The sequence below is a fragment of the Notothenia rossii genome (assembly GCF_949606895.1).
Source record: "Notothenia rossii genome assembly, contig: scaffold_219, whole genome shotgun sequence".
NCBI classification, from domain to species: domain Eukaryota; kingdom Metazoa; phylum Chordata; class Actinopteri; order Perciformes; family Nototheniidae; genus Notothenia; species Notothenia rossii.
The window spans coordinates 1-14,509 of record NW_027639952.1 but is presented as its reverse complement, the minus strand read 5'-3'; the positions used below and the strand labels follow the sequence as shown (position 1 = coordinate 14,509).

The window sequence follows — 14,509 nt, the reverse complement described above, 5'->3', positions numbered from 1 at the left end:
TGGTTTTAGCGATGCACAAAGATAAAAGTCTCCAAGGGAAAATATGGCGCAGTATCTGCCTTGTGTGTGTCTCACCTTACTAATATATCTTTCATGAACCCTGAGTCTTTTATTATCTGTCTTTAACAACAACAACAAAACCAGGTGAACATATGGATCAAAACTCATCAACAGTGAAAAGAAATTAGTCATGAATGAAAGTGCAGCTTCCCACTTACATTATGCACCTATTTTATCATTTATAAGTTTAAAATATATCAAAATGGATACGAAAAAACGTAAAATATGTACTTCTATTGTAAAAAGTGGTTTGAGTTGTATATAATAACAATTGTATGGACTATTTAAATAACTCAAATAAGCAGATACAAATACCTTTGCACACTTTCTTGTGAAGATATGAGGACCACAAAACAGAAATTCAACCGTGTGTGTGTGTGTGTGTGTGTGTGTGTGGCCTAGCATTACTATACTTGTGGGGACCTAAATCTGTTTACAGTCACGTGTGGGGACTCGCCTCCCTTATGGGGACAAAATGGAGGTCCCCATAAGGGGAATCATTCATTTTAGGGTGAAGACTTGGTTAGGGTTAGGGATGTGTTGGTTATGGTTAAAGTTAGGATAAGTATCCAGGAAATGCATGTAAGTCAATGTAACGTCCCCTGAAGTGGTGTGTGTGTGTGTGGGGGGGGGGGGGGGTGTGGGGGTGTGTGTGTGTGTGTGTGTGTGTGTGTGTGTGTAAAACTGTCCTATTTCTAGTTCAAGGTGCTTTTTTGTCATTTAAAATCTACACGCATAAACATCTAAAATGGTATTGTGGTTTTATTTATGTCGTCTTTCCTCCATTCAGAATGTCTGTTTTACCTGTAACACCGTAATACGTGAAACACCATTGTTCTATTTTGGTAACACCGGAAGTGCAGTTCTGTATTCCGGCTGGCTTCACACTGGTGTGGAAAAGATGGCTGCTTCGGCGGCAACGGCGAGTTCTTCCCCCGGTTTGTGTCCAAATTACGCCGTGATTTGCTCTTTCCTGGAGCGCTACGGAGCTCTGTTGGACTTACCGGAGCTCACCTTCCCGCAGCTGGAGAGATATCTACGGGACACATCCTCAGCTGAGGCCGGTAAGCAAGCTTCTTCTTACGGGGAGGAGGAGAATAAAACCATGCTAACATGCTAGCAGCTACGTTAGCATGTTGTGTGTTATTGTGTGGTTTTCTAACCTTCTCCTTCACTTAAATGTTATTAACTGCGTCACAGAGCTGTTTTACGAAGTGGAACATATATCTGTGTGTATTTAAGTCTTTATTCAGTTGTGAGCATGCGGAATTAGTCGAGGTTTTCTGTCACTTTTGAGCTTTTGAAGAGGGCTTAATTTGTCTCCAGGCTGCCTTTATCTGCGTTCAAACACAACACAGGCAGTAAATGTGGGGTCGATATTAGTGTTTGAGAGCAGTTAAGATGGAGCTAATTCGTGCAACACGTCGTGGTTTTTGATAATTAATATGTGCAGATGTCATTGTCTGCAACGAACACGTAATTGTGCACTTTATTTACAGTTAAATTATTTCGCCATGTAGTGGTTAGCTCAGTGTGTGTCAAGCTAACCGTCATGATGAGGAGGACTTCCGGTGGAAGCTTTCAAATTAAAAATATGTAAACAATGAATTAGAAAAAGTTGCACTGGATGTTTATGTATGTATAAGTACAAGGTGTAGCACTGTATACCATCCTGTTAATACTTCCACAAAATACACACATTTTTTTCATCTTCTCACATGCAAGTACACTTTCTTTTACTTATGAATTATATAATAATACATTGGATTTTTATAGCGCTTTTCCTAATGCTCAAAGACGCTTTACATCGAATACATTTGGGGCTAGGGTTAGTTATGAAAATGCTGATGAATGTGTGTTGTATAAACCCGCATTTCCTTATTAATTACAGCAATTCATTTAGATCTGTCACTGTTATTTACTGTTGGAATGGGGCCAAATTATGCTAAAATCCACCATTTGTTCCCATGTTTTTATTTTTTTCAGTTCCAAAGCTGCTCGTTGATCTTCACGTTAAGTTGCTGAGGAAAATCGGCAAATCTGTGTCAGCGGACAGATGGGAGAAATATCTCCTAAAGGTAAAATAAGGACTTTATTATAACATCGATATTGTTGTGGAGGATAATGTTTTTTAAATTATGTTCGCACTAGAATATAAAGAGTTATGGTTTTCAGATTTATTTCTTTAATTTGCTGATTTAAATATCTGTTTTTCCCCCGCAGGTATGTCAGGAGTTGAACCCAACGTGGGCATGGGAGCTCGAGCAGAACGGATACAAAGATCTGTCGACAGAGTGCAAGACGGGGTTACTTAAAGTAAGAATGCATATAGCTTTGTTCTGTTGTACATAGAAAATGCATTTGGTACGTTGATAGGTTAGATCGAACAGTTCAAAGCTACTAGTGTTCAGCTTAGTCTCTACTATTGTACATCAATTGACAAGCCATGCATAGTTGATCTTCACTTGAAGGCGTAAAATATTTAAACCACAATTATTTTTCATTGTTAATTCTCTTTTCCACTCTTTTAAGTATTTGTATTTTAATGCCTGAACACACTTCTGTAACAAAATCATTTCCCAAATTGGGATCAATAACGTCTCTTATCTTTGTTCCATTGTTAAAAGATCTACCTACACGCACACATAGGGATTATACATTTCATTTTAAAGTACCTTTTTAAAAGTATTGTAACAAAGTGTTTCGCAATCAAAGACGGATGTAAAAAAAAAGCAGACAGAAAAAACGTTAATACATGTTAGTGCAGCTTTTACAAAGTGCATTGTGGAAATGTTTCCCCGAAGGACTGTAATATACTATTCTCGATTTAGCATGTCAAATATGTGTATGACGCAGTGGGTTGTGCTTTGGTGTTTGGATCAGGGGCTCACAGGTTCAAAGCCCCCTGCAGTCAGCATGTCGTTGTGTCCCTGAGACACTTCACCGCAAATTGCTCCTGTGGGGATTGCCCACAGTATTGAGTATGTAAGTCAATTTGGATAAAAGCGTCTAACATGTAATGTAATGTACAAATATTCATAACAAATCAGTAGTGTTTTGGAAATCAATACAGTATCATAAAACATAATCTAGAGATAATCCATATTCTGTAAACCCATTATAAATACTAGGGATGCACCAAATTATCGGCCGAAAATGGTTAAAAAGGCCCTTTCGGCTTTCGGCCGAATGTCAGAGAACAGGGTTACGTTGATTATACTTCGCATATTTGTCCGGGTGTTTTGATCTCAAGTGGTGGAGTAATCCCGAAGTGGTGAAAGTCTTTGCAGTTACACCCCCTCGAGAAATGTCAGCTGAACACGTTTTACAAATCGCAATCCGCGCCTCTTTCTCTGATATTTTTAAATATCTCCAAGCGGCAGACATGTTGGCTGTGAGCCAGCCGCGAGCATGGTCGCGCGCCGTGCTTGTCGCCGCGTTTTGATTACGTCATCACAACAACACGTTAGCTTACCAAACTTATAGGTGCATTTGTTGTTGTTGAAGGCCTGGCTGTTACAGTCTTTATTTACACTAGTTTGTTGTGGGCCTACTGGCCTAGATGTTTATTTTAAAGCACCTTGGCTTTGTTCTGAATGCACTTTGTTCTAGTTATCCTACAGAGAAAAGAAAATGCACTTGACTTGGAATGAATGTACTGTATGCATTCAAAAGTGCTGAATAAATGTTTTATGGACTCATAATAGTGATTATTATTTAAGTTAAGTTTTGCCATAATCATGTATTTTTCCATAATCAGGTAACTGAACAACATTGGTAAAAAATGTATACATTATATATATATATATTTCTATTAATCATTTTCGGCATTCGGTTTTCGGCCAACTGTTTCCCATTCGGTGCACCCCTAATGAACACCTCACTTGCAATTAAATTAGGATTTAGTAACCTTGTGTTATATTCTACTTAAGCAGCAGTAATAATCTTCAGCGTCTTTCACTCACAGATCTGAAGAAAGTCAAATAATTAAAAGTTCATTACAAACACAACAACATGTTATTATATTAAAAACATGCTGTCCCTTTCTTCCCCTCTCTCTCTCCAGTATTTGTGTGAGTGTCAGTTCGATGACAATGTTAAGTTCAAAACGGCCATCAACGAGGAGGACCCGGATAAGATGCGTCTGCAGCCGATCGGCCGCGATAAAGACGGTCAGATGTACTGGTTCCAACTGGACCAGAGCGACAACGTGCGGCTGTACATCGAGGAGCAGGACGACCTGGACGGATCCTCCTGGAAGTGCATCGTCAAGTAAGCACAGAAAAGACTTATTGAGGAACACATACACAGCATGAAATGTGAGATCAATTAGAGTTTAGAGCAGCGGTTTCCACTCAGGGCCTACTTAAAGGTGGGGTAGGTAAGAATGGAGAAACCAGCTCGAGTGCGCTAGAATTTTGAAATACACAGCCGAAAAAAATCTGCCACTTCCTTACAGAGCCCCTCCTCCAACACACACGAACGTGCACATGACCAATGAGGGCACGAGATAAGTTTGTGCACAGATGGAAGGCTACTTTAGCCGGGCCGGCTCAGATGATTGGTCGTGCTTTTTACAGCGCCACGGCTTCATCAGATGATTTTTTTTTAATGTATTTATTGTCAAAGGACTTCAGATATTCATTGCTATCGGGATGTTAAAAGCATTCAATGGAATGTAACAAAAAGTGTTGTTTAAGAATCCAAAAAAATGTCACGGCTCGCATTCAACCATAAACAATGCGGAGGCTAAATAAATTCTGATGGGTCAATTCAGAACATCTGACACGTTGTTAATCCAGTAGTACAGACCACTGTCAAGGACTGTAATGACCGTTGCTAAGGAGGATCAAGAAAGAGAAAGAGAAAGGAGGTTCAAATAAAAATAAATCTTAATAATGAAAAAGTTTCCACACAAATCATAATGTTTTGCTAATTATTTGGCAGCCCACTTGCAATACGTTCGTGGCCCACAGGTTGGGAACGGCTTGTTTAGAGTATTAAGACAACAAAATGCAGTTAAAGTCTAACCAGTGATTACATTGTCTTTTTTATACTTTTTTTTTTTTATGTACCTTGTACGGCGACCTTGAGAGCCTCGAAAAGTGCCTTTTATCATTATTAATGTATTAAGAGAAGCAGTAAAATGTAGTGTCATTATCAGTGTTTCCGTCAGACCAGGGCTGAGAGGGCGTCCACCCCGAGAGCGAGGGAGGGGGGGGGTTGACGTCGTGTCGTGTCACGTCACGTGAATTTTGAATTGAGCTGTCCCCTATGCCCCGTCCACACAGCAGCTTTGAAAAAATCTTGGAGGTGGGCGTGTCTGAAAGCTTGGGGATTTTTTGCGACCAACAACCAATCACATGAATCTCCCGCCCCCGACATACAAAGCAATAGCAATGTTAAAACGAAGTAAACTGGATATAAACTCTCCAAACAGGGGAAAAACCTACCAGTTTCACCCACTGTCTCTGCCACCTCCCTCCATGCCTGGTTCCTCCGGTTTGTATCCCGGTAAATAGTCTGGTCGTAAAGAACCGGGTGATTTGCTACCGTAATTTCTCGTTTGAAATATGAGGAAATGAACTGCGGTATGGCTCTCCCAGCTTGCACGCGGTTTGATTGGCTAGCGCTTGCACTGTCAGGTTTGCATAAACGGGATTTGATTGGCTGACGCTTCCAGCTCAGCTTCAAAAGTTGAACATTGCTCAACTTTTGAATCCTGAGATGCCTGGAAATCTTTGCTTTGCTTCCCCACAATGCAGTTCGGCGAAAAGCGAGACAAAGTGACGTCACCCCATTCAAAGTCAATGGGCAGAGAAGCGTTGGAAGATTTTTTTAAAGCTGCTGTGTGAACGGGGCGTAATAGATACTATCTCTTTACGTATTAGTGATGGGAATTCCAGCTCTTCTTAGAGACTAAAATTAAATTAGTCACTAAGAAGAACCGGCTCCTAAACGGCTCTTAAGTTCACCACGGAGCCTCAGTTTCGCTGCTGCAGGGCCCCGACCCTCGTGCTCCACTATCACCCCCCGCCAAGGCTCGCCGGCAGTACACTTTCCGTCACAGGAAAACGCTTTAGTGGCGAGAAGAATCCCACCAGACTCCTCTGCCCCTCCAACAGAAGGATGTCCTTGTCCTTTTTCCTTTTCGTCATTTCAAGCGATAAAAACTCAATCTTCTCTCAAAGTATTTATTTATTTTTTTGACCGCCCTCGGCTCGAGTTCAGGGCGTTCCGAGCTGAATAAGGGCGTCAAATGACGGAAAGACGCCCCCCTGGCGGAAACGCTGGTCATTGTGTTTAATATAAGAATATACTTATGACATATTTTAAAGAGGTATATTATATGTAGTATGAATTAAATTAATGGGTATACACACTATAGACAGTAGTATACATATTGACTACACTATAGAAATGTAGACGGTATAAAAAGACAGAATGCATATTAAACACTATAGGCAGTTTTAAAGATATCACAATCACCATAGGTTTTATGCTAATGCTCTTTATTAAAGCAGGTACTGTGTGTGTTGCTCTGTAAATATAAAGTGATTTATTATATTTATCTCCTTCTCTTGTCTCCCTGCAGAGACAGAAACGACCTGGCGGAGGTTGTTGCTCTTCTGAAAACACAGATCGACCCCGCGCTGTTAAAAAGAGACGAGGAAATGAAAGCTGCAGCTGAAGAGGGGAAAGAGAAAACAGACGGTGAGGTTTAGACTTTCAAATAATACATTACAATACGTTAGAATGAACTATTTGTTGTTGTGTGAGGCACATTTTAATCACCAAGCTAATGCAATGTTATAGGAAGAGAAACATACTTACACAGAAAAGTCTTTTGTAGGAGGAGAGGAAATCAGTTCCCAGAGTATTTAGAGTTACATCAAATTAACTGCAAGCTATAACGACTAAGTTACTAGTATTAGTGTTAAGTTATACCTATAAAAGTCTGCACATTTTCTTTGTTTTTCTTGATATTCATATTATTTAAGCAGTCATTTTGATGTTTTATTCTGTATTTACATTCCAGGTGAAGTCAAAAAGATCGAGGGCTCTTCAGATGAAGATATCAAAGACAAGGCTGCCGGTCAAGTCTCACCGAAGACAGAGAATAATGAGAAAGAGACCGAGAATAACGAGAAAGAGACCGAGAATAATGAGAAAGAGAATAAAGAGACAGAGAATAAAGAGAAAGCAAAAGAGGAAGTCGACTTTAAATCAGAAACGTCTCTGAATGGCGTCATCGAAGAAAAACCCGAAGCTGAGTTAAATTCAGAAAAGCCCGCCTCGGATCTCAGCGTCATTACAAAAGTCCAGAATATCAAAGAGGAACCGATGGAGGTGTCGGACACGAAACCAAGCAACACGGCAACAAGTAAACCGGCCTCTGAGGTGTCTTGTTTATCAGTGAAGGCAGAGAAAGGAGACGAGGCGAAGAAAACCGAGGAGATTCAACAAGCTCTGAAGAACGACCAACAGGCTAAAATCCCCCTGAAGAAAAGGGGAATGAAGTTTAGCGAAGACTTTGAGAAACATAGTGGGATCATAGTTCAAAACCCGTCTGTTTCTCAGCTCAAAGAAGCTCCCAAAGCCGACTCGACTCTCGATCAGAGCAAGAAAGCGCAGAGTGTAAACGATCACGTTAATGGGGAAGTTGCGTCAGCGAAAAGCCATTTGAGCGAGTCGCTAAAAGACGCCGCTTCCTGCTCTAATCATAAAATGCAGGAACCAATAAAAGCTACATCGGCTACAAAAGACTCATGTGCAGAAGACAAAGCGTTGAAAGAAACATTAGCTTCTGGTGAGTCAGAGAAAGACGCGTTGAAAGAAGTGAAATCAAAAGATTTGGAGGAAAGAACAGCCAGTGTTGACGCATCAAAGTCAAGTAAGGCTGAGGAAACCAAGACGAAGCAAACGGAAAGGAGTGAGGATAAAGAAAAGGAGACTTGTGAAGCTGATGTTGAGAAATCGGATAAATCAGCGGAGAAAGAAAAGCGAGGAGTCATTAAAACATCAGACAAAGATCATGCAAAGAAATCAGCTGAATCGGAAAAGGCTGCATCAACTTCGGTTGTGAAAAGTACAGAAAGACTAAAAGAAAGTGATAATGCGGAGAGTAAGGAAGCCGCAACAAGTCTTAAAAAGGCAGAAATCAGTGACAAATCAGATTCGGTGGAGTCTCCTGTTATTAAAAAGCGGGACAAATCGTGTACACTTGGCGAAAAGCAAGATCTAAACAAGAAGCAACAGAAAGCCTCTGAGACTGACACGGAAAAGCCTGAAGACGTGAAGAAAGCTGTCAACTGTGAAGACGTTCCGATGCACGATGTCTCCGAGATAAGCGACTCCGTGGAGGTGGAAGCAGTGGCCGTAAAACCCGATGTGACAAAGCCTCAGGAGGACGACAAAACTGAGATTAACTCTGTTGCATCTAAGGAGAAGAAAGAGGACACGTCTGATGGGAAAGATAAACCGTGCAGTGAGAAGATTAACGTCCCTAAAGAAACTGAGAGAAAGGATAAGGGAGAGATGTCTGAAGAACAGGCTAAGAAAATGGAGACGGGAAGTAAAAAGGATGCAGACTTGGAAAAGAGAAAGGACACGGGGATTAAAAATAAAAAGGACACAGATTTGGAAATGATGACGGAATCGGCACAGAAAGAGGACACGGACAAAGAAATGAAAATAGACACAGATATGGAAAATAGAAAGGAAACTGGAAAGCAGAAAGACACCAAGTCCGAAAATAAAAAGGACACAGACTTGGAAAAAAGAAAGGATACAGACTTGGAAAAGAGAAAGGACACAGACAAGAAAAAGGACACAGACAAGAAAAAGGACACAGACTTGGAAAAGAGAAAGGACACAGACTTGGAAAAGAGAAAGGACACAGACTTGGAAAAGAAAAAGGACACAGACTTGGAAAAAAGAAAGGATACAGACTTGGAAAAGAGAAAGGAGACTGACTTGGAAAAGAAAAAGGACACAGACAAGAAAAAGGACCCAGACTTAGGAAAGAGAAAGGAGACAGACTTGGAAAAGAGAAAGGACACAGACTTAGGAAAGAGAAAGGATACAGACTTGGAAAAGAGAAAGGAGGCTGACTTAGGAAAGAAAAAGGAGACTGACACAGACAAGAAAAAGGAAACAGACTTGGAAAAGAAAAAGGAGACAGACTTGGAAAAGGGAAAGGAGACTGACACAGACAAGAGAAAGGAGACAGACTTGGAAAAAAGAAAGGGGACAGACTTGGAGAAAAAAAGGGAGACAGACTTTGAAAAGAGAAAGGACACAGACTTGGAAAAGAAAAAGGACACAGACTTGGAAAAGAAAAAGGACACAGACTTGGAAAAGAAAAAGGACACAGACTTGGAAAAGAGAAAGGACACAGACAAGAAAAAGGACACAGACTTGGAAAAGAGAAAGGACACAGACAAGAAAAAGGACACAGACTTGGAAAAGAAAAAGGACACAGACTTGGAAAAGAGAAAGGACACAGACTTGGAAAAGAAAAAGGACACAGACTTGGAAAAGAAAAAGGACACAGACTTGGAAAAGAGAAAGGACACAGACAAGAAAAAGGACACAGACTTGGAAAAGAGAAAGGACACAGACAAGAAAAAGGACACAGACTTGGAAAAGAAAAAGGACACAGACTTGGAAAAGAGAAAGGACACAGACTTGGAAAAGAAAAAGGACACAGACTTGGAAAAGAAAAAGGACACAGACTTGGAAAAGAAAAAGGACACAGACTTGGAAAAGAAAAAGGACACAGACTTGGAAAAGAAAAAGGACACAGACTTGGAAAAGAGAAAGGACACAGACAAGAAAAAGGACACAGACTTGGAAAAGAGAAAGGACACAGACAAGAAAAAGGACACAGACTTGGAAAAGAAAAAGGACACAGACTTGGAAAAGAAAAAGGACACAGACTTGGAAAAGAGAAAGGACACAGACTTGGAAAAGAGAAAGGACACAGATTTGGAAAAGGACACAGACTCGGAAAAGAGAAAGGACACAGACTCGGAAAAGAGAAAGGACACAGACTCTGGAAAGACACCGGGAATCGAAAATAAAAAGGGCAGCGAATCAAAGAAAAAGGAGACTGACACGGACAACAAAAGCAAAACAGATTCTGCAAATAAAACGGAAACCGGGAAGGACACGGAAGCTGAAAATAAAAACGACAGCAAATCCTCAACGGAAACGGAGAAAGCCAGCGACCCGAGCAAAGAACCGGATGTGGAAAAGCCGGCTGAGGAGGAAGGCAAAAGCGATGAAGATGAAGATGACGAGGAGGCACCAAAAAAGGAGGTGGCGAACGGCAGAGGAACTCCGGCTTCACGACGAAGATCGAAACGTCCGGCGCGTCGAAGGAAAGCCGCGCTTCCGAGAGCAGAGAGGCAGGACTCAGAGTCTGATACAAACACCGGGATGTCTCTCCGAAGATCTCCAAGGATCTCAAGACCCACGAATAAAGCGGTGGAGACCCAGGGAAAGAAACCGGAGAAATCTGCTCCACAGGCGGACAAGAGCGACGATGACGAAAAGGATGATAAAGAAAAGGACGAGGACGAAGAAGAAGAGGAGGAGGAGGAGGAGGAGGAGAAAGCTGTTCAGAAGAAACCGAGGGAGAAGAAACCCGAGCAGGAGGGTCAGACCAAACCTAAGGTAAGATTACTCACCGGTGTGAAATATAATATAAGAGGTTTGATTAAATACAAGGACATGTTGAAGCCCCGAGTCTGTTTTTCAGGTCTCAGGCTCGAAAAAGACATTCCCAGAACAAATTAATATAACTTAACTTCTAAAAGGGTTAAATTAATAATATTTGTTCTCAAAGTAATGATAAACCTTTGAGTTGGATGTAGAAAAGTCAGGGGGCAACGAGACGAGTGAGCGATACAGGGAGAGAAACACAGAAGAAGAGAGGAGTGAGCGATACGGCGGAGAGGAAAGTGAGTGAAGAGAATAATTAGCGATAGAGGGAGAGAAGTGGAGAGGAGGGTGAACAGGGGTGTTAGCGGCAGACAGGGAGAGACACATAATTACACATGGCGCTCTCCAAGAAGAGGAAAGTGGACAGTGAGAACAGAGCTCTTAACCCTGAGTGGACTCATTCATGTTCATCCTGCCCACTGGGAGCTCAGAGCCAGTGTGTCTCATTTGTTCAGAGACCGTGGCGCTCATTAAAAGTGCCAAAACGCCACCATGAGACCAAACATTCTCTCTCAACTCAGAACTGAGGTCACAACAAATAAGCAGTCTCAGAGCCCGATATGATCAGTCCACCAGGATCAACATTCAAACTAAATATGGTTCCAGGGCAGGCTAACCAATGAGCTAACCGAGGCTAACCAATGAGCTAACCGAGGCTAACCAATGAGCTAACCGAGGCTAACCAATGAGCTAACCGAGGCTAACCAATGAGCTAACCCAGGCTAACCAATGAGCTAACCGAGGCTAACCAATGAGCTAACCGAGGCTAACCAATGAGCTAACCGAGGCTAACCAATGAGCTAACCGAGGCTAACCAATGAGCACCTGCATGTGTATGAGAATGGCCCTGACACCATTTCAGCCCAGATCTAAACTCCTGGCAGGACAAGCTCCAGCTCAATTCTCACACTGAATTAAAACAAAGTGAGAGAGGGACTGCAATATAAGAGGGAAAGAAAGAGAGACTTTAAAACTGTTCAATTGTTATGATGTGTAAAGACTGATATTGTTCTATAATCGTCTGAAACTGTTAAGTCATGATGTGAAACGGTTAACAAAGAAAAAGGGAAACCCAAGCTGCTGCTACACTTTATTTTATTTATCTAAAATTAAACACTTTTAAGATGCACATATTTTCAAAACCTATTTTATTTATTTTCTCTTTTGTTTTTAAATGCAGCCCGAGAGGAACATTACACATACCCATAGTATTTACTGTATATCTGTATAGTTCAACGTTAATTGAATATTGTTGTTTTTGAATTGTACTTTCTTTGTTTGATTGGCAGTCAGTTGTTGATGACATGCAGACGTTGATAAAGCTACAGCTACTTCAATATATACACACTAATTCATAAAGCAACTTAGACATGTTGATGTTCCGGACCTTTGCATGGGGACATTTACTCTAACTGGACCTCGTTGAATTTTAGTTGAATACCCCTGCTCGAGTAGCTATCGTAGCAGCTAATATGAAAACTCCGTAATTGACATAAATATGAAGATGGATTAATCATTTCAAAGTGACACAGACACATTGGATTAACCTTCAGCAGCGTTTTTGTCGTTGTAATGCCATTGAACACAACTTTTGATCAGAAAACAAAAAGCTAAGACGTTTATAGCCGTTTTGGCTCCGTAAAGCTAATTTGTGTTGTTTGTTGTTCTGATCGCTCAGTGATGATACTTATTTCAGGAATCTGTGGAATCTCAGCTTGCTAATCGATATCTTGTTTGTGCAGATCTGATCAGTAATAGGGGTATTGTAACGTGAGTTCTGTGCTAAGTGTGTTAGCATTTTTTCGCTCAGGGCTAATTCAGAGCCTTTGTTATTACCCTTGTGTTTCGTTTAGCGAAAAATTGTTAATATTGTCTGATAGCTGAGTTTCTTCCCGTTAAGTGGGTATGACACATTCATAGGTTTTTAAATGTTGAGAAGCCCTCAGACGCTGTTTCTTGCAAGATGTGGCGTTTTGCCCCCGCCCGCGGGGCCGTTAGGTTCAGGTGCTTAAACCAAAAGACGATTAAATTCTTCCACACGTTTGTAGAAATGTTTCCCGTTTTAATGCGTAGAAAAGAGCTTTAAGATTTTAAACAGACCTGATTATAATGACCCCCCCCCCCCCCCCCCCCCCCATCATATTATTTATTAACTTGCATGCTCTCAAATTAAGCGTTTAGTTGGACTTTAAAACTTTACGATTAATGCATAAAAATGTAGAAACTTCTTTGTTTTATCTAGAGTTCGTAGTGACTAGTTTTACAAAGAAAAATTAGAACAAATGTAAAACCATGACGTATAAATGTCATCAAATAATTGATTTATAACAGAAATAAACATGTGTTACAATTTAACAGATCGTATCACAACACTGCTGTCTAAGCTGACACAAAAAGGGAAAACAATTAGAAAAAAAAAAAAATTTAATTAATTTTTTTACAAAAATGAAACATGACTCTTCTGTATAAGAAATGCTAATCTAGTACGCAGTGGAGTATATTCTTAACAATGAGATGACCACTTGCACAAACTCTAATTTCAGTCATTAATATTGGTGAATAAAGTCGTAAGCACACAGTGTTTCCCGTACTAAAGGTCCACATGTGTTATTTCAGGGGAGGAAGAGACGGAGGGTCCGGTGGTCCAACACGAGAACACGCCGTAAAAAGAAAGGCTCCGAAGACGAAGAGGAAAACAGCGAAGACGAGTCGAGCGCCGAGGAGGAAACTGAGGCAGAGGACGACAGCGACGAAGATTACAAGGTGGAGCGACGCAAACGGAGACGCAATCGAAACCGAGAGAGACGAGAATCGGACTCCTCGACCTCCTCAGACGACGATTTACCTCCAAACGACGACCCCTGCAAACACTGCGGGCTCCCGAGCCAACCAGAGCTGGTGGGTACTCACAGATACCACGATACTACCAACAAATAACTCACGTTTTTATCATTCAAGTGGATTTTTTTTTTAGAAGTTAGAAAGTATGTTTACAAGCTGAAGACAGAAGACAATATATAAAACAAGACAAGCAATAAAAAAGTAGCTCATATGTTAAATATTAAGGAAAAGCAAACTTAAGTACTCCAAAATAAAAACAAATAAGTACTCATCCATGGCTACAATATGAGTAGCTGTATTTATAAAGGTAAGTGATAATAAGGTTTGAGATAGTATAAAAATTATCTTTTGCATATAACAATGGTTATGGTTATTACACAGTAGAATTACCAAACAAAGTGTATACAGTAAATTGCACAAGATCTGAAAAGAAATAAATCTATAACTTAATCAAAATGCATCAAATGAAGGAAAAAGCCAAAGAAAACATCTTTTAAGACGGGAATTAATTAAGAATTTAATATTTCTGTCCGTATATTATTTTATGAACATAATCAGTGAATTCACACATTTTTACATATATATTTTTAATAATAATAATACACTTTATTTATAGAGCCCCTTTAATGGTACTCAAAGACACTTTACATGTTACGTTCATAAAAAAAACAACCCTCTTAAAATAAACAAAACGCAACAAGAATGAAAGATTAAAAGCAGTTCTGAAAAGGTGAGATATGAAGACAGATTAAATCCACCCATGTCGTATGAATTGTGGTTTTTAAAATTAACTTTTCACGAGTAACCAATCAGAACACATCGTCTACATCCCATATTATATATTTACTTGGCAATATAAAATGCATACTGCCAGCTTGAC

The 14,509-nt window shown here is 40.4% G+C and overlaps 1 protein-coding gene across 1 annotated transcript; it reads left to right on the top strand.

Moving 5' to 3' along the window:
* Positions 1-915: 915 nt before the first annotated feature.
* On the top strand, positions 916-13,743 carry LOC307027213 (uncharacterized protein). The gene is made up of 7 exons (XM_079695421.1): positions 916-1,124; positions 2,047-2,138; positions 2,284-2,376; positions 4,127-4,332; positions 6,656-6,774; positions 7,100-10,740; positions 13,405-13,743. Exons 1-7 carry the CDS (start codon positions 962-964, stop codon positions 13,723-13,725), a joined length of 4,635 nt encoding a protein of 1,544 aa, XP_079551547.1. The 5' UTR covers positions 916-961; the 3' UTR covers positions 13,726-13,743.
* Positions 13,744-14,509: the final 766 nt, after the last annotated feature.

What these genes read in the sequence shown, in the direction of transcription:
- LOC307027213 (XM_079695421.1), top strand. Translation starts at nt 962, where the DNA reads ATGGCTGCTTCGGCGGCAACGGCGAGTTCTTCCCCCGGTTTGTGTCCA. An exon ending in GGGAGAAATATCTCCTAAAG is followed by an intron (nt 2,139 to 2,283) that starts GTAAAATAAGGA and finishes TTTCCCCCGCAG; the next exon opens with GTATGTCAGGAGTTGAACCC. An exon ending in TCCTGGAAGTGCATCGTCAA is followed by an intron (nt 4,333 to 6,655) that starts GTAAGCACAGAA and finishes GTCTCCCTGCAG; the next exon opens with AGACAGAAACGACCTGGCGG.